Source organism: Neovison vison, chromosome 7 (assembly GCF_020171115.1).
Source record: "Neovison vison isolate M4711 chromosome 7, ASM_NN_V1, whole genome shotgun sequence".
NCBI lineage: Eukaryota > Metazoa > Chordata > Mammalia > Carnivora > Mustelidae > Neogale > Neogale vison.
This window is the reverse complement of record NC_058097.1, coordinates 25,833,565-25,856,773: the sequence shown is the minus strand read 5'-3', so window position 1 is coordinate 25,856,773 and position 23,209 is coordinate 25,833,565. Positions and strand designations below refer to the sequence as shown.

Genomic DNA, 23,209 nt, shown 5'->3' with positions numbered 1-23,209 from the left:
ATCAAATTTAGGGGTGCCTGGTTGGCTCAGTTGGTTAGGCATCTGCCTTTGATTCAGGTCATGATCCCAAGGTCCTGGGATCAAGCCCCATGTGTCCTGTGGACACTCTCTCTATAGTAAAGATAAGAAAGAAAGAGAGAGAGAGAGAAAGGGAGAGAAAGAGAGAGAGAAAGAAAGAAAGAAAGAAAGAAAGAAAGAAAGAAAGAAAGAAAGAAAAGAAAAGAAGCTAAGTTGCACCTGGAGGTTAGAGAAGGCTTTGAGCTGAGTTGATCAGTACAGAAGGAATGAACGTTAGCTGGGTGCACCACGGAGGGAATGGCAATCTAAGCAGAGGGAACAGCATAGGCAAAGACACTGAGGCATGAGCAAACAAGCTTGGGGAATGAAAATACCAGAAATTTAGCATTTCTAGAGGGCCAGGCCAAGGATTAGGCCAAAATTCAAGCAGGAGCCCAGTTAGAAGCAAAGATTTAAGCTCTTCTACAGTCTGTAGGAACCACTGATGGCTGTAAGGAGAAAATGATCACATTTCCACTTCCGTTGCTTACTCTTTCCATGTTGCGCAAGCCTGGATATGCAGGTACTCAGGTGGTTATGCCTTTTTGGCGTGCCTAAAATATTTCATAGTGATAGAGGCCAAATGTTGTTATGCATTAACATTTTTCCTAACATTTTCCTTTTTGCCCTTTGTATTAATAACTGCTACAAACTTAGTGGCTTACAACTATGCCAAGTCTGTTATGTTTCAGTTCTGGATGTCACAAGTCTGAAATGGGTTCCATGGGGTTAAAGTCAAGATGTCGGCTGGGCCCTGTTCCTTCAGAAGGCTCTAAGGGAGAATCCTTGTGTTTCCTGTTTCTGCATCCCTTAGCTCATCACCCCTTCTCCTTCTTTAGAGCCAACAGAGCTACATCTTAAAATCCCTGGCTCCTTCTGTGGCCTCACTGCGTCCCTTACAAAGATCCGTATGTCTACACTGGGTTGGACTGAATCATCCAGCATAATCTCCCTATCTCAAGGTCAGTTGATTGACAACCTTAATTCCCCCTTGTCATGGAACATATTTCCAGTTTCCAGGTATTAGGTCTTGATGTGTTTGGGGTGGGGGGCAGTATTCTGTTTACTACACCAGTCATCCGACATTAAACCTTTTTACTCAAAATGTGGTAAATGAGACAGGACATAAAATTTAGCACTTTTCAACTCAGTGCCATTAAGTACGTTCACGTTGTACAACCATCGCCACCGTCCAGCTCCAGAACTCTTATCTTTCTAGACTGAGTCTCCATACCCATTAAACATTAGCTTCCCATTCTCCCCTCCTGGTAGCTCCTGGCCACCACCATTTGACTTGCTTTCTCTATGAATTTGACTATCCTAAGTACTTTATTTTTTATTTATTTTTGTTAAGATTTTCTCTATTTATTATTTAGACAGAGCGGGGGAGAACACAGAGGGAGAGTGAGAGGGAGAAGCAGACTCTCCACTGACCAGAGACCCTGATGGCAGGACTCGATCCCAGGACCCTGAGATCACGACCTGAGCCAAAGGCAGACGACCTCAGGCCAAAGGCCTGAGCCACCTGGCACCCCACCCTAAGTACTTTAAACAACATTTATTGAACACCTACCATGTATTCTGCCACATACTCTTATTCATAAGTTAATTTGCCCTGATAATTTTTTCTCAGCTTTTTATTATAAAATTTTCACGTGCAGAAAAGTTAAAAGAGCTGTATGATGAACAACCAACCATATACCTAGTACCTGGAATCCAGCAATTGTTAACCTTTTGCTGTATTTGCTTTGTGTGTATGTCTGATTATTTTGCTGATGCATTATATTGTAAATCACAATCATAATGACATTTTTTAAAAATTTTATTTATTTATTTGACAGACAGAGATCACAAGTAGGCAGAGAAGCTGGCAGAGAGAGAGGGGGGAGCAGGTTCCCCGCTGAGCAGAGAGCCTGATGCGGGGCTCCATCCCAGGACCCTGGGATCATGACCTGAGCCAAAGGCAGAGGCTTTAACCCACTGAGCCACCCAGGCGCCCCTCATAATGACATTTGATCCATAATTACTTCAGGAAGTATCTCTTAGAAATCGAGACATTTTTCTACATAACTGCAAAACCATGATTGTATCTAGAAAATAAACAATAATTTTTAAATGCTATCAAATAGTCCATGTTCAAGTCTCCCCCGTTTTTCCCAAAGTATTTGCAATTTAATTTTTGAACCAGTAGCCGATCAGGGCTGACTTACTGCATTTGGCTGCTGTAGTCCTTTAAACCGACCCATCTTTTCCCCCACATGACTTTGACTTTCTGAAGAGCCACATTCTGTTCTGGCTGTCTATAGAAAGAAATTTTAAAGTATTTTATAACTTTAGATGCTTAAAACAACTATTTTTTTATTTTAATTTTTTTAAGATTTATTTTTAAGTAATCTCTACATCCAACGTGGGGCTTGAATTCACAACCCTGAGATCAAGAATTACATGTTCTACTGACTGAGCCAGCCAGGTGTCCCTTAAAACAACTGTTTCTATCTCACAATTTTGTGAATCATGAATCCAGGCAGGGCCCCGTCATCTATTACCTATAACATTGATAGAAATTGCTGGCTGGTATTTGTTTGGAAGATGGACTGGGCCAGAGGGTCCAAGTTGGCTTTGTGTGTCTGTGGAGGACCTGGGTTGGGGTGGCTGGAAGGCTGAGCTCAGCTGGGAATGCCCACCAGAGCATATCCATGGAGTCTCTCTCTACCACAGTGGCCTCACTGTGGTCAGTGTTCTGATAGAATAGCTCTTCATCTGGGAACAATGTAATCAGGACAGAAGCTGCATTATTTTTATTATTATTATTATTATTTTAATTTATTAGCTTCAGAGTCACGTAGCATCACTTCCATCACACTGCATTGCTAGAACTAGTCACAGAACCCAAAAAGATTTGAAGAATTTGAAACTATGTCTTAAAAATTGCCACGAGATGGGTGCGTGGGTGGCTCAGTGGGTTAAAGCCTCTGCCTTCGGCTCAGGTCATGATCTCAGGGTCCTGGGATCGAGTCCTGCTTCCCTTCCTGTCTCTCTGCCTGTCTCTCTGCCTACTTGTGATCTCTGTCTATCAAATAAATAAATAAAATCTTTTTTTAAAAATTGCCATGAGACCATTGTGCTCTCCAGCCATAAATTATTTGCTTTTCTTTCACTTGCAAAAGACATACACCTTTTCCAAGGACTTCTGCAGAATCTTATCCCATTATGACAACAGGATCAGGTTCTTTGAGAGATGCTATTCCTTATCCTGGGCTCCCTGTGAAGATTCAGTTGGACCACATCCTTAGGAGAACAAGCATACCTCTGAGATATTACAGGTTCAATTCCGACTATCTCAACAGAGTGAGTCAAATGAATTTTTTGGTTTCCCAGTGCATACAACACTTATATTTACTCTACTATTTATTCAATGTGTAATAGCTATCTAAAGAATGTACTACTTTAATTAAAACACACTTCATTGCTAAAAGAAATATGATCACAGACACTGTAACAAATATAATAACAATGAAGCATTTTTAAATATTGTGATAATTACCAGTAGGTGACACAGAGACAGGAAGTGAACAAATGCTGTTGGGAACATGGCACCAACAGACTTGCTCAATACAGGGTTACCATAAATCTTCAATTTGAAAAAAAAAAGATTAGTAATAATATTAGTGACGCAGTCTCTGCAAAGCACAATAAAATGAAGCATACCTGTATTAGAAGCACAGCTATTGAGTTGAGAGTAGCTACAAAGCACACCCTTAAGACTCTCAGAGAGCTGCTTGTACCGTCCCACTGTTCGTGTGTTAGATTTGAGCACTTCATGTGGTAGTGACTAGCCAATTTCTCCACTGTAGAAATTCATTTCCCTCCCTGTGATTAGTGTGCAACCTGTGGGTCATACTATGAAGAATACGGGATGCTTCACAAAGTCACGTGGTCCTTGCAAGGGCCCATGCTAATCTTTCAGACCTCCTCCCAGTTTTGTTCTGTCTTCTGCAAGTAAGCCTAGGCCCTTAATGATAAATGAGGTCATAAAGGTGGGGCCCTAATCCAACAGTACTGGTGTCTGTATAAGAAGAGGAAGAGAGGGGTGTCTGTGTGGCCCAGCCAGTTAAGCATCCAACTCTTCATTTCGGCTCAGGTCATGATCTCAGAATTGTGAGCTCAAGCCCCATGTTGGGCTCTGTGCTGAGCATGGAGTCTGCTTGTCCCTCTCCCTCTCTTCTTCTTCTCTCTCTCTCAAGTAAATAAATAAAATTTTTTTAAAAAAAAAAAAGAAGAAGAAGAGGAAGAGTCAGCAAGGATGTGCATGTACAGAGGAAAGGCCATGTGAGGACACAGCAAGGTGGTGACCATCTGCAAACCAAGGAGAAGAGCCCCGGAAGAAACCAACCCTACTGACACCTTGAACTTGGGCTTGCAGCCTCTAGGCCTGTGAGAGAGATTGCTGTTGGTGAAGCCACCCAGGCTGCAGTATTTCGTGATGGTGGCCCTCACAAACTAATACACGGCTCTTAGAAGACACCTAAGACTTACTGAGGAGTTTTGAATGTACTCTGTAATCAGTAGGGGGTGATTTGGGTTGTAAGCTGGGAGTAACAGGATCAAATCTTTTGGACAGATCCCTGCCAGAGAAGTACAAAGGGACTTTGGAGGAAGGAGAGAGTAGAGACAGAGGAAAAAAAAACCAGTCAAGAGGGATTTTAAGAGTATGGGTAAGAAATAATGAGGACTCAAACAAGAGCAACTGGACAGACAAAAGAATGTAAGACAGTAGAACCAGTAGACTGTACTGACCAGCTGGATATGGGGAAGCGAGAAAGGAAGCGGTAGTGAATTCTACCAGGTTCCTGACTGGGTGGTGATTGTAGTGCACATTTATTTGTTTCCTACCCAGCTTCCCCCATCCGAAGAACACTCCAGAATTGACCCCAGATTTCCCTATTGTGTAGCCCCTGTGCTTTGGGGAAGCTCACCTTGTCCCAGCATTAATGGTGGGCTTTGGCTGACTTACACTAATTAGTATATTGCATTGGTCTGGCTATAGTTTTTGGTTCAGGAGTGAGCATGTGGTCTAAACATTGTCAGTGAAGGGGAATGTCAGAGCCCTTGACTGGAAGGCTAGGACTGAATGCTTTTCCCCACTGAACAAGATCAAGGAAGCTTGTAGGCCCAACTTAACTGGCAAACATTTGGTGACTCCAGGGAAAGGAGCCATAGACTAGAGCTGAACATAGGCAGAGCAAAGCAAAGATAGATCCCCAGGGACACGTTTGGATCAACTGACCATGAAGTCCTGGGCTCTCCAGTTATGGAGTCTAGAAATCTGCTGACGTTTAAGCCGGTTTGAATTGAGTTTTCCTGTGACTTGCCAGATAGATAACGCGTAATCAGGTGAATGGTGGAGCCATTAACTCACATATGCAAGGCAAGAGGAGGGGCTCCTTTGAAAGGAAAGAAGGTTCATCTTGAACTATCACAGTCCCACCCCTTTGCTCAGAATTGATCTTTGGGTCCGGAATGACCACCCCCCCACGTCTGTGGGTGTGCTACAAAAGTCCTCCTCACACCCAGAGGCCCCATTCTTATGCACCTTCCTTTGTAAAGCCTTCGTGAACCCCTCTTCTGCATAGGTCAGAATTCACCACTCTTTCTGAGCTTCCACAATATTTTGGACACGGTTCTATCATAGCTTTTATCACCTCATGTTACTAGCTTCTCCACTGGACACCAGTCTCCTGTACAGTCCAGAACACATTGTATCTTTTTCCATGTCCACATGAGGAGGACCTGTAGCCGCTGATCCTCTCGACAAATAAATGATGGCTATTCTTCCCCCATATTCTTCTCATACTAATGAATTTACTCGCCACTCCACCCACTTTGGACTGAGGGAAACTCTGGCTATCAGATCATGGTTTAAATTACATAAAGATTACCAAAAAAAAAGATGAAAATATAGGAACGCGAAGAAGGGGTATTTTTATGGAGCTGAGAATACAGAAAAAGAAAAGTTGGATCAAGTAAGCACCTTGATTATAACGATGTGATCGCTGCTCCTTTGCCAAGTTAGGAGGGTGACACACACACTGAGTCTCTCTGGATGTAAGAGACGGGTTTACAGTGTCTCCTCATACTGCTAAAGACTGTGGGAAGAATCCAAAATCGGCACTACCCACACATAAGGTCGCATCATGCCTATCAATTTATTTTGATCTCATTGAAGGCGTGTGGAGCAGTGCTCAAGAAATAGCTCAACCAAAAGAACATTTAGATTATGCAAAAATGAACTCCAGTGATTTAAATCCATTAACCTTACATAATAACATTTCAAACATAGTACTGTAATTGCAAAAAAATGAAAAAAAAACACCTTTAATAATTTGAACTCAGGAGAGATAAGTTCTATATGATCTCTGCAGGAAGAAGTTGAAGAATACTGATCTGTCCTCTTCAAGTCCTTTTGGAAATGTGAATTGACGGGGAGGCAAGCGTAGCCATGCCTAGATCAATGACAATAGGAATGAACGATGATAGCCTTGAGCCTCAGAGTGTGTGCTATGTGCCAGGTATCGTCTGAGGTGCGGAGGACATAGCACCTGAATAATGACAGTAAGAAGGACACTTACCAGCCCTTGCCATGTATGGGCCAGGCCCTGAGCTAAGTGCTCTGTGTATATTGGCTCATTCATTCCACTCCTACCATCATTGTCCTCATTTTACAGGTGCAAAAACCATGGTTCAGATGGGTAACTACTCCAAGGTCACAAAGCCAACAGAAGCGGACTCTATCCAGGCCTGTTGGATCCCAGAAGTCACACAGCAGTTGAGTATAAACAGCTGCTGTGTTCCGTGGGTAGGGGGTTAAACCATTTTAAATCCCGTTGACTCCTTTTGCTTACGCATTCATTATTTAGAGTTGGCGTGAAGGTGAAATTCAGTATAGTTCTACTAAAACTTCAACAACTTTGAATCAGGGAAGCTCAACTAATGAGTTTTCTTCAAGGCATTTAGCAGTGACTTAAGTCCACAAATCTAGAAGATTATGTAACTAATCTGTACCTTGGCAAACTATTTTTTTTTTAAGATTTTAAGATACTACTTTTTTAAAAAGTTTATTTATTTATTTATTTATTTCAGAGAGAAAGTGTATGTAAGTGAGGGGGGAGAGGGATGGAGGGAGAAGGAGAAAGAGGATCTCAAGCAGACTCCCCACTGAGCATGGAACCTAATGTGGGGCTCGATCTCACAACTCTGAGATCATGAGCTGAGCCAAAATTAAGAGTCAGATGCTTAGCTGACTGAGCCATCCAGGCACCTCACTTTTCTTGCCGCTTTAATTCAGTGCTCTCTGTGTTTCACTACTACGCTTTGGGACTGTGGTAATAGGTGCTCACCACTTGTACTATTATTTGCTTATAATTGATTCATTGTTTTTTGCCTAATGTTTTAGAGGAAAATATCACCCCTATAAATAAAGAACCACTAATTAATTCAATGAATATTTATGAAGTGCCTAATATGCATGAGGAAGTGGGGATATAGTAATGAAAAATACACCTCAAGAATCCTTGCCCTCATGGAGCTAATGTTCAAGTAGGGGTGACAGACAAGCAACAAGGAAAAGGGTAAAATATAGGGAGGCCTGGGGGCTCCGTCGGCTCAGCATCTGCCTTCAGCTCAGGTCATGATCCCAGGGTCCTGGAATGGAGTTCCGCATCAGGGTCCCTGCTCAGCGGCGAGTCTACTTCTCCCTCTCCCACTGCATACTGCTCCCCTGCTGTGCTCTCTCTCTTTCTCCCTCTCTTGGACAAACAAATAAAAATAATTTAAAAAGGAAAATATATAGTACATAAGAAAGCGATCGTCCTAAAGGAAAAAGAGCAAGAGAGAGAGAGACTCAGTAAGGGAAGGCTAAAATTTTAGATACAGTGATGAGGGAGGCCTCATTGACAGGATGACTTTGAATACAAAGACCTGAAAGGGACCACCCATGTGGAAATTCAATAGAGAAAAAAAAAGGCAATTCAGGGAGTAGGAACAGACAGAGCCAAGGCCAGAGAAATGAGCATGCTTGGAGCTTTCAACCATAAGGAGGTCATGGGCAAAAGCAAGACTAGACAGGTAGCTGTTGCAAAAATCCAAGCAAGAGATTATGTTGGTGTGGACCACAGTGATGAGAAATAACCGGATTCTAGAAATATTTTGAAGACAAAGCCAACATTTGCTGCTGGACCAGTTACAGAGTACAAGACAAGATGAATCAAGAAACACCCTAGAACTTTTGATCTAGGAAGCAAATGGAAGGATGGAGTCCAATATATTTCTTCTTCTTTTTTTTAATCCCTCCATAGATCCTCCCCCATCCCCTTGATCTGGATCTCTGTCACTTGCATCACAGCCTCCCCACTCAGTGGAAGAAATTTAGAAAGCACCAGCATTCAAAAGAACAGATTTAAAGCTGCTTGTGGTTTTGCTGATCTAGAGTCTGTGTGTGTCCCATGGTTCTAGGATTCTGCAGTCTTGAAATGACGACACTGAGAGAATTAGTGGGTTTTTTTCCCAGGGATCCAACAGACACCTTTGGAATACTGAAATTTTGTATATGGTAAATATATTGAACACACTCTGAATATCATAAATGTGTTGAAATTCTGTCTAGTGCAATTCTGGTACATAGATTGATTGGCTGGGTAGTAAGGAACACAAGCTTTCAGAGGGAAAAGGAACATTCCTGGCTCTTAAAATATAGGCTATAAACAGATCCATGCTTGATAAACTATGTACCGCTTGTGTCAAGTGAATTAATGTAACTATTTAGCATCCCAAGCTCAAACTTTAATTTCACTCTTTCTGACTTACTCAGTAGTTCAAAAAGAGGACAGATTAAATAGATAAAAAATACACAAGCAGTGAATGAGTTTCATTGTGAGCCAAGACATCACAGAAGAAAAACAAGATAATTAGATTTTATCTTAAACATTGGCCTGTTACTTTAATATTAAAATAGTGGTGGTATTTGAGTTTAGAGCCAATGGTCTCTGTACAAAAATAATGCCTTTCTTGGCACTGATAAATCATTAATCATCCATCTTAACAGTTTCAACATCAAAAATAGTTTACTGGCCTTATCTGTAAATAACCTGCATTGCCTTCAATTAGACAAATTAACGCACTCACTGTATCGGCCCTACAGTCACTTCATCAAATTATAAATTCTGACTATGAATTATGTTTACTTTTACATTGGACAGTGTAGCGAACTGAACATTTAAAATATGATCAAGTTCAAAGCTGTCCTGTAACTGCCTCTGAACAGAGGCCAAACTAAAGGTTCACTGCTGGTGAGTGAACACCACCACTCCGCAGAGCTGCAGACCTACCCTCTAGAGGTTCCTGGACTCCACTGTAAGTGCCATCCCAAACTCATCTGTGGTCCCACATTGCCCATATTCCTGTGCTCTGTATGTGTTAGTGACATCTCCATCCACCTGGTCAGCCAGGTTAAAAAATCGAATTACCTTTGACCCCTCTCTGCCCTTCTCTTCCTATATCCCATTAGTTGCAAGGTGCTGCCCCCTGAACTTCCAAACTGACTTCCCTGTATCAAATCACACTCTTCTTCACCCCACTGTCAGATTTATGTTGACACTTGATCAAAAATCTTACTGTTTTCTATTTCCTATGGAATAGCCTAAACGCCTTAGTGCTGAAGTCTTTCCACAGTTTGGCCCCGACTCCCCCACCACCTCTTGTTTCAGTTACACCAGGATTTAATTCATAAGGGGACTGAGTAATGACAGAGTGGTCAGTGCCATTGAAACAACTTTTATTGCTCACCATTCCCAAGGAAAGGGGCACATCGTGCCATTCAGAGCCACACAGGAAGTACCAGGGTCAGGAAGGAAGCAAAAGGAGTGAGAGGGAGAACATGATCCAGAGCCTCTATTGTGATTTTTGTAGGAAGAAATGGATGAGACAGAGTAGGCAAATTTGAGCAAGCTTAGTATGGGATACATTGAATAATGTCTGTGGACTCTGGGCTATAAAAGGTGTCTCTCATTGTCCAGTACTCAGCCCTGGAATGATTTTAGGACAGGGTAACTGTTGGCTTGGTGAGAGTTAAAGGAAGTGGTTGGGATTTAGGCTCTCAACCATTTGGTTAATGGAAGGTGTGTCCACAGGTAAATTGTTTGTTACTCTAGACATTAGCTCATCCAAAGAGGGAAAGCTCCTGGGGTGGAGGGGGTCAAAGGCCCCACGATGTCACGGCGCCTTAAAATGCAGCAAATTAAGAAACATGACTAATACATATCTTCCTTCCATGAGCCCCTTGCTCATAGCTCTCCTAACCCCAGAAAATGCCTTTCTGTATGAAGTTCTACAGTGCATTTCTCAACACTGCCACTGTCCACAGGGGCGACTGTGGTCAAGTCTGGTGGCATATAACTGTCAACCTTAAAAATAAAACTGCCAGTTATTTTACCAGCAAAAATAGGTTTATTCAGGAATAGCAGAGAATGCCCATCCAGGGCAAGCAAGCTATGGCAAAACCAAAGACAAGACCAGAGAACACATGAGAGTTGCCTCATTTGTGGAGGAGAGGGGCACTTGGGGAAGCTGTGATAAACAATAAATCCACTGGAATAAAATGGGAGTTCAAATACAGTGGCTTCTCATTGGCTGAGTTGGGACTGTTTTTCATTGCCTGGGCCTTTGGAGGAAAGCCTTTCTTTCTCTTGCTAAGGTAGTAAAATGGTATCCATGTGCAAGGTTCCTCTCTCCCTGTTGGATTTGCAATAGGCAAAGAGTGGTAGGGCAGGAGAGCTCCCCCTGCTGAATCTCCTGACTCCATTTTATTGAGGTTTCTCTTTAATTTTCACATAACTATGATCCCTTCCCTACCCCTTTCCCCCCAACAAGGGACTGCACCTGACACAGATACTCATCCAGTCTATAGGGTGGCTGGCAACATATGCCTCTTACGATCTTTTTCAAAAAGACAAACTGGGCCAATCAGCTTTCCTCTTTTAATGGTAAGGTGAACTGGGAGGCTCTGAAGTAAACTCAGTACCTTCGTGAGCCAGACATAGCCCAGTGCTTTCTCCCATCTCCTCCGACTCCATCCCTTACCCAAGCCCAAATATTACAAACAGTCCATGACTATCTGGGGCTAGTGCTGGAGGTTTTGTTTTATTTTTTTTATTTTTATTTTTGTTTTTTTAATGTTTCTTTGAAGTACGAAGATTAACAGATTCAGTAACAAAACTGTTGTAAATAGGTCTGACTTGATCAGACCTAGGAGAGGCCACAATGATGCCCACTTATAAGCCCCCAAACGTGTTGCTAAGTGTTTTTAACTTCATGTAAACATTTAAAGGACCACATAAAATCTAGTACAAATCATCCAGACACTTCAATGGGCATTTCCAGCTCCTTTTTAAAGTTTCCACACTGTGGAGCACCCGGGTACTTCCGTGCGTTCCGCCAGGCTTCTAGGATCAAGCCCCATATCAGGCTCCCCACTCAGCGGAAAGTCTGCTTCTCCCTCTGCCTACTGTTACTCCTGCGGTGCTCTCCCTCTTTCTGTCAAATAAAATCTTTCCAAAAAAAATAAATAAGTTCTCACACTGAGCTCACACTCTGCAGGGTACAACTCTTCCCCGGCGTTGGTAGGGACTGCGCCCCGCCCCTGATCACGTGGGACCAAGTCCGCAGGCTGTCGATTGTTTCTGCCTGGGCAGGCCCACCGGGATCGATTGCTCCAGTCTGGCCCGTCCGCAGAGCGGGAAAATTTTCAATCAGCCTGCCGGCCACAGCAAACTTCCACACTCTTCCCGACCTTGACCAGCATCCGCTTTTTCAGGCTTTTACATCTCGGACTCCCGGGTGGAAGCGAAGACGTTCAAGCTGCCGCCGCCGCCGCCGCCATGTCTGAGGCTTATTTCCGCGTGGAGTCGGGGGCGCTGGGGCCTGAGGAAAACTTTCTATCCTTGGACGACATCCTGATGTCGCACGAGAAGCTCCCGGTGCGCACCGAGACCCCCATGCCTCGCCTCGGCGCTTTCTTCCTGGAGCGGAGCGGAGGGCCCGAGACTGACCACGCGATCCCTCAGGTAAGCCTGCCCACGCGCGTTCCCCGGGAAAGACCACAGTTCCCGTTGGGCGTGGCCGCGGCGCGGAAACCGTGACACACACCCCCACCTTGGGATTTGTCGTTTTGGCTGGGGGAAGGCGGGTCGTATGCACAAACAAGCTGTAACCGCCGGTCTCGGCGCGCTGAAGCGCTTTCTTAGCGGTGGCCTCCTGTGTGAAACCGAATTTATCCTGGGTGGTCTGATACCGTTTTTGAAGCTGTCCAAATTGAGCAGTGCCCCCACTCGCCCCGTCTTGTGTCTAAGGCTTAAAGGACCGGCTGTTACTGACGACTTCAGGATCGGGGGTTCTGATCCCGTCTGTCTTAAAACAACAGCTTTGGGTTCTGTGAGAGGATGTGATACGTGTGGGAACCGCAAATTGCTAGATTCATTCCTGCGCAGCGACGACGGTATCCGCAACCGTCTACCGAGGGCTTCAGTGCCGGCGTGGATGGTGTGGGGGAGGGAATCTTCCCATCTGTGACTCCTTTAATCCTTCCCTGACCCTATAGTTGGATCTGGTTACACACCAGGAATCTGAAGCCCAAAAAGGTTGTGTAACTTGCTCAGGGTCCCACTGCCCGTGGTGAGCTTGGGATTGGAGCCTGGCGCTGTGGGACTTCACGAGCTAGTTCGCCCCAGGAACGGGCTCGAGATGATTATTTTGTTATTTCCTCTTTAACCTACATTTTGCTTGGAAGGGTGTGTGAGTTTGGCGTGTTTGTTTCCATTTTTATCAAAGTAATCCATATACAAAGGTCAAATGGGGACGACAAAATTTCTAACAAAAATTAGGGGACCCCTGCTTTGCTCCCCCCCCCCAGTTTTCCTTGCCAGGTCCACCCGGTCTGTCGACTTGTTAAAGAGTTTCTTCAGGATTTGCCTCTGTGTTTTTAAATAATAATCGTGAGCTTGTTTTTTTGATTTGTAGGAAAATTAAGACGTTATTTCTTAGCGTTGTGTTATAGTCAGAAGGATTGTGTTCTCGTACACACTTGTAAACAGAGATGTGCTGCCCATATGGTATTCATATTGCCTTTGTTTTACCAAATGGCCTTTTTTGTGTTCCAGGATTCCATCCAGGTCACCCCCGTTGCATTTAGTATCCCGCATCCTTGGGCTGCTCTTGGCTGTGATAGTTGATCAGATTTTCCTTGTTTTTAATGATCATGACAGTTTTGTGGCCAGCCGGTCAGGTAATTTGTGGAATGTTCCTCAGCTGGGATTTGTCTGATGATTCCCTCATGGTTAGACTGATTTGAGGAGGAAGATCACAGAGGTGAAGTGCTATTTTCATGGTGGCATATCAAGGGCATATAGTGGCAGTGTGGTTTATCACTGATAGGAACCTCCATCACCTGGCTAAGATACTGTTTGTCAGGATTCTTCACCATAAAGTTAACTTTTTCCAGGGCTCCTGGATGACTCAGCTGCTTAAGCATCCAACTCTTGATTTCGGCTCAGATCCTGATCTCAGAGTCATGGGATTGAGTCCCGAGTTAGGCTCTGTTCTGGGAGTGGAGCCTGCTTGGGATTCTCTCCCTCTCCCTCTGCCCCTCCCCACCTCTCTCCCTGTCTCTCTCTCTCACACACACTCTTTCTCCCTCCCTCTCTCTCTCTCCCCCACCCTCCCCACCAAAAAAAGTTAACTTTTTTCCACCTTTCCATACTGTTCTCTTTGGGAGGGAGTCATTATACACAGCCTCACGTAAGGAGTGGGGCATTGTGCTCTACCTTTTTGAGGGCAGTGTCTACATAAATTATTTGGAATTCTTCTGTTTGGGAGATTTGTGTAGGAAGGCTTTTAATGACATATTTAATTTCATTCATAGATACAGGACTATTTAGATTTTCTCTTTCTTCCTGTGTTTTTCTTGGTACATTGTTTTCTCCCCTAGGAATTTGGACAATTTCATACAGATTTCCAAATGTAGTGGTATAATCTTCAAAATATCCTTTTACTATCTTTCTGACATCTGTAGGATTATATTGGTGTCTTGGTTTTTATTATTTGGGTTTTTTTTTTTTTAAGATTTTATTTATTTAGGGGCACCTGGGTGGCTCAGTGGGTTAAGCCTCTGCCTTCAACTCAGGTCATGATCTCAGGGTCCTGGGATCAAGTCTCACATGGGACTCAGTGCTCAGCAGGGAGCCTGCTTCCCTCTCTCTCTCTGCCTTCCTCTCTGCTTACTTGTGATCTCTATCCATCAAATAAATAAAATCTTTTAAAACAAACAAATATAAGATTATATTTATTTATTTGACAGAGAGAGAGAGCGATATGAGAGAGAACACAAGCAGGGGTTGTGGGAGAGGGAGAGGCAGGCTTCCTGCTGAACAGGGAGCTGATGCAGGGCTCAATCCCAGTGTCCCTGGACCCTGGGATCATGACCTGAGCTGAAGGCAGATGCTTAATGACTGAGCCACACAGGTGCCCCAGTTTTTATTTTTGATATGGAGAAATTATGCTCCTCTTGTTAGTCTTCCTAGGAGTTTATCAATTGCATTAGTCTTTTATTTTCTTCAAATTTTTATTTAAATTCTTGTTAGTTAACATACAGTGCAATATTAGTTTCAGGAGTAGAATTAAGTGATTCATCACTTGCATACAATACCCAGTGTCATCACAAGTGCCCTCCTTAATGCCTATCACCCCTCTAGCCCATCCCCCACCTCCCTCCCTCCATCAACCCTGTTTATTCTCTATTGTTGAATCTCCTATGGTTTGTTACCTTCTCTCTTTCTCTCCCTCATTCTCCCCCCTCTCATGTGTTCATCTGTTTTATTAGTCTTTTAAAAGAACTAACTTATAACTCTCTCAGTTTTCTTCTTTGTACCCTTGTTTTTAGGTTATTAAGTTCTTAATTAGTTCTTTACTGCTACTTTCTTTGGATTTAATTTTCTTTTCTCCCATCCAAGTACTAACCAGGCCCGACCCTGCTTAGCTTCCGAGATCAGACGAGATCGGGCGCGTTCAGGGTGGTACGGCCGTAGACTAATTTTCTTTTCTTTTTTTTTTTTTTTTTAAGATTTTATTTATTTATTTGACAGACAGAGATTACGTAGGCAGAGAGGCAGTCAGAGAGAGGAGGAAGCAGGCTCCCTGCTGAGCAGAGAGCCCGATGTGGGGCTCGATCCCAGGACTCTGGGATCATGACCTGAGCTGAAGGCAGAGGCTTTAACCCACTGAGCCACCCAGGCGCCCCTGGATTTAATTTTCTGTTGTTTCCTACCCGCCACAACCCTGCCCATGCATTTTGAGATGGGTCCCCAGGTGATTGATTTTTCAGCTTTCCTTTATGCATTTTTTAGCTCTGCATTTCCTTTAATTGCATTCCACAAATTTTGATTTGTTGTATTTTATTTTCATATCAAAATACGAAAAAATAATTTCTAATTTCCATTGTGATTTCTTCATTTACTCATAGTTATTTAGAAGACCAGTGCTTAATTCCAAACATGTTGGGATTTTGCTTTTCATCTTTTCTGTTTTTGATTTCTAGTTTAATTCATTACACTGTGGCTAGAGAATGTAGTCTGAAAGATTTCAGTCTTTTGAAAGAAAGCTTGCTTTATACTGCAGCATAAAATCCACTTAAACATTCTATATGCACTTGAATAGATATATATTATGAAGTCATGATGTGTGATAAATAATGTAAGTCAGGTCAAGTTTACTATTTTGTTGAGAACTTCTCAATCCTTATTGGGGTTTTTGGCTATTACTTATCTAAAGATATATGCCAAAATCTCCCACTATAATTATGAATTTGTCTATTTCTCCTTTAACTTCTGTCAGTTTAGACAGATGCCTCTCTTTTTCTTGTGGATATGATGACCCTTTTATCATTGTATCTCTAGTCTTCTTTCTTTTTATTACTATCTACATGACATTTTTTTTTTCCAAATTTTCTGTGTCTTTTTAATTAAGATATATCTCTTTTGGGGCGCCCAGGTGGCTCAGTGGGTTAAAGCCTCTGCCTTCGGCTCAGGTCATGATCTCAGGGTCCTGGGATCAAGTCCCGCTTTGGGCTCTCTGCTCCACGGGGAGCCTGCTTCCCCCTCTCTCTCTGCCTGCCTCTCTGCCTACTTGTGATCTTCCTCTCTCTGTCAAATAAATAAATAAAATCTAAAAAAAAAAAAGGTACATCTCTTTTAAGCAGCATATAGTGGGGTTTTGTTTTTATTTGGTTAGACAATTTTCCAACTGGTGTATTTAACTTGTTTACATTTAATTTAATTACTGATATATTTGTGTTTATTTTTGCCTTCCTACTATTAACTGTCTGTCCTGTATTTCCATATTTATTTCTGGGGTCATTTGCATTCTTCAAGATTTACTTCTGTTGATAAATTCTTCATTTCTGTCTGTACAAGGGGGTCCCCAAGACCAATCTGCGGTTTGATGATTCACTAAGAGAACACAAAGGACTCCGTATACAGTCATTCTTTTGTTTACATTTTAATACAATAAAAGGATATAGAGTAAAACCAGCAAAAGGGAAAGGGTGTGGAGAATGAAGTTTGCAGAAAGCCGGATACAAGCTTTCAAGTCCCAGCAGAGTCACAGAGGATGCACTGAATTTCTCCAGTAATGCATTGTGACATGTGTGAAATATTTGTATACCAGGAAAGCTCATTAGAGACTCAGTACCCAAGGTCTAGAGGGCTAGTTACACAGGCACTCTACCTAACATATACAAAGATTCCAGGCTCCCAGAAGGAAAGCAGGTATTCAGCATAAACCACAATGTGCAAACTAAGAACAGTGAAGCACATGTATCCATTCTGAGAATAGTGGGAACCCTCCTGAAACCCAGATTCAAGGACACCCACCAAGGATCAACCTTGCAAGCAGTCCTTTCTAAGGAGGGCATTCTGAGGCTTGCTTTGTTAAATTTCTGCACACTTCCTGTGTGAAAATACCTTTGTTTTCCTATTATTTTTTAAAGGATATTTCCACCGGGTATAGAATTTTAGATTTGCCGTTATTTCAGGCCTTTTTAAAAGATGTCATTCCAGGGGCACCTGGTTGACTATTTCAGTTAAATTTCGGCCTTCGGTTCAGTTGATGATCATGGAGCCCTACATCAGGCTCCCTGCTAAGTGGGGAGCCTGCTTTTCCCTCTGGCCCTACCCCTTCTTGTGCTCTCTCTCTCAAATAAATAAAATCTTTTAAAAAAATAAATAAAAATAAAAGACATTCCATTTTCATTGTTTTGCGTCTTCATTTCCGTTGAGAGTTGGCTTTGACTCTTCTAGCCCCTTTTGTAAAAGATGTATTCTTACCCCCACCAGCAATGCCTTCTAAGATTTTCTCTAGGTCTTCCTTTTACAGCAATTTGAGTAAGATGTGCCAAGTTGTGGTTTTATTAATATTTATTCTACTTCGGGGGCACCTGGGTGGCTCAGTGGGTTAAGCCTCTGCCTTCAGCTCAGGTCATGATCTCAGGGTCCTAGGATCGAGCCCCACATTGGGCTCTCTGCTCAGTGGGGAGCCTGCTTCTCCCTCTCTCTCTCTGCGTGCCTCTCTGCCTACTTGTGATACCTGTCTGTCAAATAAATAAATAAAATCTTTAAAAAAAATTTATCCTGCTTCATAATGTTCCTAGAATCTGTGATTTGATATCTCTCTTAAATTTTGGAAATTCCACGACTATTTTCTTCTCAGATACTTCCTTTCCTTCAATCTATTCCTCTTCTCTTTCTCGGCTTCAAATTACATGCAGGTTAGACTTACTTCCTTTCTACCATGTTCTACATCTCTCATGCTGTTTCCTGTATTTTCTTTCTATGCTTCAGTTGGATATTTTCTATTCACCCTTTTTAAAATTCATGACCCTCTATCTGTGTCAAATCTGGAAGGTCAGTCAAATGTAATTTAATCTATTGAGTTGGAGTTTTTTTTTGTTTGTTTTTTAAGTGGGGAGGGGGAAAGGGAGAATCCCAATAGGGGGCTCAGTCTCGGGACCCTGAGATCATGACCTGAGCTGAAATCAAGAATCGGATGCTTACCCGACTGAGTCATCCAGGCGCTCCCCCCTGTTGAGTTCTTAAAGTTCAATTCTTGCATTTTTCAGATCTGGAATTTCTATTTGATTTTTTAAAATTTGTTTTAAAGCCATTGCCTAATTACTCTTGATATTTGGTACAGAAATTGGACTTCATTCTCTCTCTATCCTTTTCTTCTCAAATCTTGATCCCTTACGTTCTGGCTTCTTTGGAAGCCTTGAACTCAGCATTTGCCTCCCCGGCCCTGGGAGGTTGGCAAAAAGCTCTGCTCATACACACTGCAAAGCCTCTCCTGCCTTTCGCAGCAGTTCTGCTCCATGAGAGTTCTATGCTATTGTACCTCCTTCGACTTAGTTAGGTTTGACTTTTATATTTTGGATATTTATCTCAATTTCTGGTCTGTTGTAGCCCCTTCACTGTATTTTCCAATTCTGATAAGGCTTTAAAAATATAGATTTATCTTTTCTGTCATCTCTGAAACTATGAAGTGGGATACAGAGAGCCTGTGGTCTGAGGTCAGGCTGATACTGTTTTTCCATCTAGCCCTTGGCACCCAGGGTGTGCTTCTTAGCACATAGCAGCACCCCCCCCAGTCAGTGTATATGAGGAACAGATATGGAATATTCAGAGAAAGCAGAAATGTTTATTAAATTTCTGAAGTGTCTGCAATTGGGAGTTTTTATTTCTGAGTTAGAAAACTTTCCCTTAATACCATGGTTTTGTTCTGTACTTTGCTTTCGTTGAATGAATCCATTTCTTGCCGTTCCATCATGACCTTGAACTTGAGCACCTGCGGTTCAGTTTTTCAGGACAACCAGACTTCTGCACGTGGTAGCCCTGCCACCAAGGAGAACAGCCAACACTGATATTTGCCAATGGTGTATGTATTTCTTTTCTAGCACACATGCTTACTATGTGATTTGTTGTTAAAATCTGTGTTCTTGTCTGATGCAGGGCTCAAAGCTTGAACTCCCCTTGTGGCTGGCAAAGGGACTTTTTGACAACAAGCGGCGGATCATTTCCGTGGAACTTCCCAAGATCTACCAACAAGGTTGGAGGACAGTGTTCAGTGCCGATGCCAATGTGGTGGACCTCCACAAGCTGGGGCCACATTTCTATGGGTTTGGCTCCCAGCTCCTGCATTTCGACAGTCCCGAGAATGCAGATATTTCCCAGTCTCTCCTGCAGGCAAGTGATTGATGTGAAAACCTAAGGCACTGCATGGGCCCTGGGAGCTGGCGTGGTCACCAGCAGACTTCACTGATCCTCGGGGAAGTGTACTATTTACATGGTTCGTTCGTTATTCCATGTCAGCGGACAGTTAGACTGTGTTTGCCAATTATATACCTACTTCAAAATGATTGGTCTGCAGCTTTTCATATTTGCTTGTTAAGACTTGGGACCAACAGAAAGTCCTGGAAATAAGAAAGGGATGATGGTTGACCACAAGGGACAGGCTCCCAAATGTACCAGCCCAGCTCCGGGACTGGCCAGAGGGCGCCTGTCAGGAATGTACCTGTTACTTGTTCCCTTCCCTTGCTCTGGGGCTAAGATGTGGCTCTGCATCTGCACTGTGTCCTCACGGTGTGATCTGGTCAAGCTACTTGTTCTCTCTAGGCTTCTCAATTTTTTGCCTGTTAAGTGGAGGTACAATAATGCCAAAATTACCACATCACAGTGAGATTATATTGTGGTATTTAATAATGGTACCTATTATTGTTATGTTCCATGGACAAGACAATGTTATGCACATAGTACCATCCTTTAGGTATGACCTTATTTTAACTTTTTATTCTGCTAATATTAGAAGAAACCTCCTTTTCTACCTCTTGTTTTACTCCTTCATTTCTAGCTTTATAAGAACCGGTGGCTAAAGACACATTTCTTTTTTTTTTTTTTTAAAGATTTTATTTATTTATTTGACAGAGAGAAATCACAAGTAGGCAGAGAGGCAGGCAGAGAGAGAGAGAGAAGCAGGCTCCCTGCTGAACAGAGAGCCCGATGCGGGGCTCGATCCCAGGACTCTGAGATCATGACCTGAGCCGAAGGCAGCGGCTTAACCCACTGAGCCACCCAGCTGCCCCTAAAGACACATTTCTGCCTGGTGTTGGGCTAATGTGTCCTTGTGCAGTTTTTAAAGTGGATAGTAAAGAAACACTTCATTGCTCTCCCTTCAGATAAAGAAGCCAATACACAGACTGTAGACCATTGGAGCTTAGGAAACTCTTATGAGCAGGAAGCTAAAAGTGAGGAAAACTCATTTGTCTTACAGTGTCTCCAGGACATGTTCTTGAACTGGAACACTGCCTTTGGCTAGTGATTTCTTTGTTTTCTTTTCCCATTATTGCTTTGAAATCCTGTAAAGTTGCTGACTTATAAGGTGACATCGCCACAAGGCTGTGGAAGAAACTGAAGCCAGGGCTCGTGGCTTGGTCTCGGAGCCCTAGGGTGGAGTGACACTCCTAGATCACACATGTCTCTGTCCTGCTCTCAGACTGAAAAAAGTAGAAAATGCGTTCAGTTAGATCAGGAATCTTCTTTGGTTGAAATCTGTCTGCACGTGTCACTGTGCATTATTATGGCCTTTGTCCCTAGTAACAATAACAGGTAATGCTTTTTGAGGAGCTTCTTCTTCCCAGTCATTTGCGAGATGCTTTACAGATGTTCCTTCACTGGTTTTCATAACAACCCATTGGATTTTCCTAACAGTCTGTTTCGCAGATGGGGAAATTGAGATGTGGCAACGTGATACAACTTGAGTGGTAGTGGCCTCAGACCTCCTTCCGACTGAGTCCAAACTTTCCCTTCGTGACATTTAATGTTCAGGGATGGGCAACCTGGCAGCCTCCGTCAATGGACCGCGTGACTCTTGATCTCAGGGTTGTGAGATCAAGCCCTTCTTGAAAAGGGTGAAGAGATAACTTAGAAATAAAATCTTTAGGGGCGCCTGGGTGGCTCAGTGGGTTAAGCCGCTGCCTTCAGCTCAGGTCATGATCTCAGGGTCCTGGGATAGAGTCCCGCATCGGTCTCTCTGCTCAGCAGGGAGCCTGCTTCCTCCTCTCTCTCTCTGCCTGCCTCTCTGCCTGCTTGTAATCTCTCTCTGTCAAATAAATAAATAAATAAATCTTTAAAAAAAAAAAAAGAAAGAAATAAAATCTTTAAAACAAAAATGTATAAGGGTAAAAATGGATCTGATTTCTCTCATTCGCTTCTCCTTCAGACATTCATTGGACGTTTTCGCCGCATCATGGACTCCTCCCAGAACGCTTACAATGAAGACACTTCAGCATTGGTAGCCAGGCTGGACGAGATGGAGAGGGGCTTATTTCAAACAGGACAGAAAGGACTGAATGACTTCCAGTGCTGGGAGAAGGGGCAGGCTTCTCAGATCACAGCCTCCAGCCTCGTTCAGAACTATAAGAAGAGAAAACTGACTGACATGGACGACTGAAGGCCAGAAGAACACAGAAATGCTCCTGGTGGAGGGAACCACCCTGTGTGTCCTTGATAGGAGCCTTGCTGACCTTCTATAGGACGAGAACAGTGTCCTATGTCATGGCTTATTTCCTGCAGCAGTCCGTGTGGGAAAGGATGTGCTGTAGGAAGTCCTTGACCTATGAGGCATATGAGACTATCCCAACCTGCTGATCCACAGCCCAGGCATACTTAACCCATGAACCCCCAGCTGGAGAGAAACCAAAGTCCCTTATAAAGAAGGATGGTTAATACATGCATCGTGGTGCAGTTGGAACTGGGAACCCTTGTGCCTGGGAATGTAATAGTCTCCAATGTCCAGTTTCACTAGCTCCAAAGGACAGGTACAAATGGGCCGTCTTTGCCTGCTCACAAATGTTCACGTGAGCGTAACTGCTCCATCTTCCTCATGGGTGCTCAGAGGACAGCAGGCAGCCCTAGGATGTCGGCCTTCCTTGCGTCTCCTGCCTATGGGGAGTTACCCCAAGCCAAGAATAAAGAAGATAAAGGAACAGGCAGATGAATGGTGGGGCTTTTACTGAAGGGGCTTTTACACATTGCCTTCCTCCTCTGTAGCCAGGGCTTTGGGGTCTAGGTGCACAAAGCTCTGCAGGCAGCCTGGAGGGGAAATGGTTAACCCAAGCCTGGCTTTTGTCTTGAGATCTTCAGAGCCACCAGCACAGCAGTTCCTTCCCTCCACAGAGCAGCTGTCAGGGAGTCATTTGGAATCGCAAAGTAATTATTAAAGGGTGTGTACCAGCTTTTCTTATATTGAAAACCAGACTTTAGGGTGACTGGTTAGGAAGGTCCCCATTTGAGAAGCTTCACGGGGCAAATGTAAGTAGGCGGGAGACCTTGACAATGTTTTCCCCCTTCAGTAAATTCGGCAGCATCGTTACCTAGAGGATTCCTGACCATTTACCGAGGATCTGTTTCAGCAAGCACAGAGCTCTTCCCCGGAGTTCAAGGCAGAAACCTTGGCCTGAGTAAGAAGCTTTGTTCCCTGAAGGCCACCCCATTTGAAGGATAGTGGTCTCTACGCCGACTTCCCACGAGTGACAACTGTCTTTGTCATTAGAAATTATAGAGGGATTTGGGGATCCAAATTGTGCAGATGTCTCCCTGCAAACTTAGAATGCCAGAATGGCTTTTTAAATGCATGTTTCAAGATGGAAACAGTGTTTTTATAATTTGATTTTGGTGCTAAATAAATGATCCATTTTGCACATGAATACATTCTGTACAAGTACTATTTCTGTAACTCGAGTACTACAGATGATCAGACAAAGCAATCAGAGAATTTTGTCTTTGATCATATATGACAATAATGCCCAACTAAATCCATGCTTCCGTGGCTGCTCTTGTTTGCACCAGACTCGTGAATTTGAGGGACGTTCTCTGTAGCAACGATTTGTGTCCCAGAAAGGTGGGCCTTTCTTTGCTAGCACGGTGTTTGCATAGAGCCAGGGCCCAGAGACAAGGCATAGTCAGAGGGAGAAAAGTGTATTGTTTCATTTTTGGATTCACTG

The 23,209-nt window shown here is 43.3% G+C and overlaps 1 protein-coding gene across 1 annotated transcript; it reads left to right on the top strand.

Annotated features, from left to right (window-relative positions):
* Positions 1 to 11,842: 11,842 nt before the first annotated feature.
* Positions 11,843 to 22,912, top strand: GINS3 (GINS complex subunit 3). Its single transcript, XM_044256043.1, has 3 exons — positions 11,843 to 12,173; positions 19,161 to 19,394; positions 21,427 to 22,912. Exons 1-3 carry the CDS (start codon positions 11,988 to 11,990, stop codon positions 21,655 to 21,657), a joined length of 651 nt encoding a protein of 216 aa, XP_044111978.1. The 5' UTR covers positions 11,843 to 11,987; the 3' UTR covers positions 21,658 to 22,912.
* Positions 22,913 to 23,209: the final 297 nt, after the last annotated feature.

Bases quoted from the DNA above. Each gene is read 5' to 3' on its own strand.
- GINS3 (XM_044256043.1), top strand. From the start codon at position 11,988: ATGTCTGAGGCTTATTTCCGCGTGGAGTCGGGGGCGCTGGGGCCTGAG. The intron at 12,174-19,160 runs GTAAGCCTGCCC...TGTCTGATGCAG, and splicing joins CTGACCACGCGATCCCTCAG to GGCTCAAAGCTTGAACTCCC. The intron at 19,395-21,426 runs GCAAGTGATTGA...CTTCTCCTTCAG, and splicing joins TTTCCCAGTCTCTCCTGCAG to ACATTCATTGGACGTTTTCG.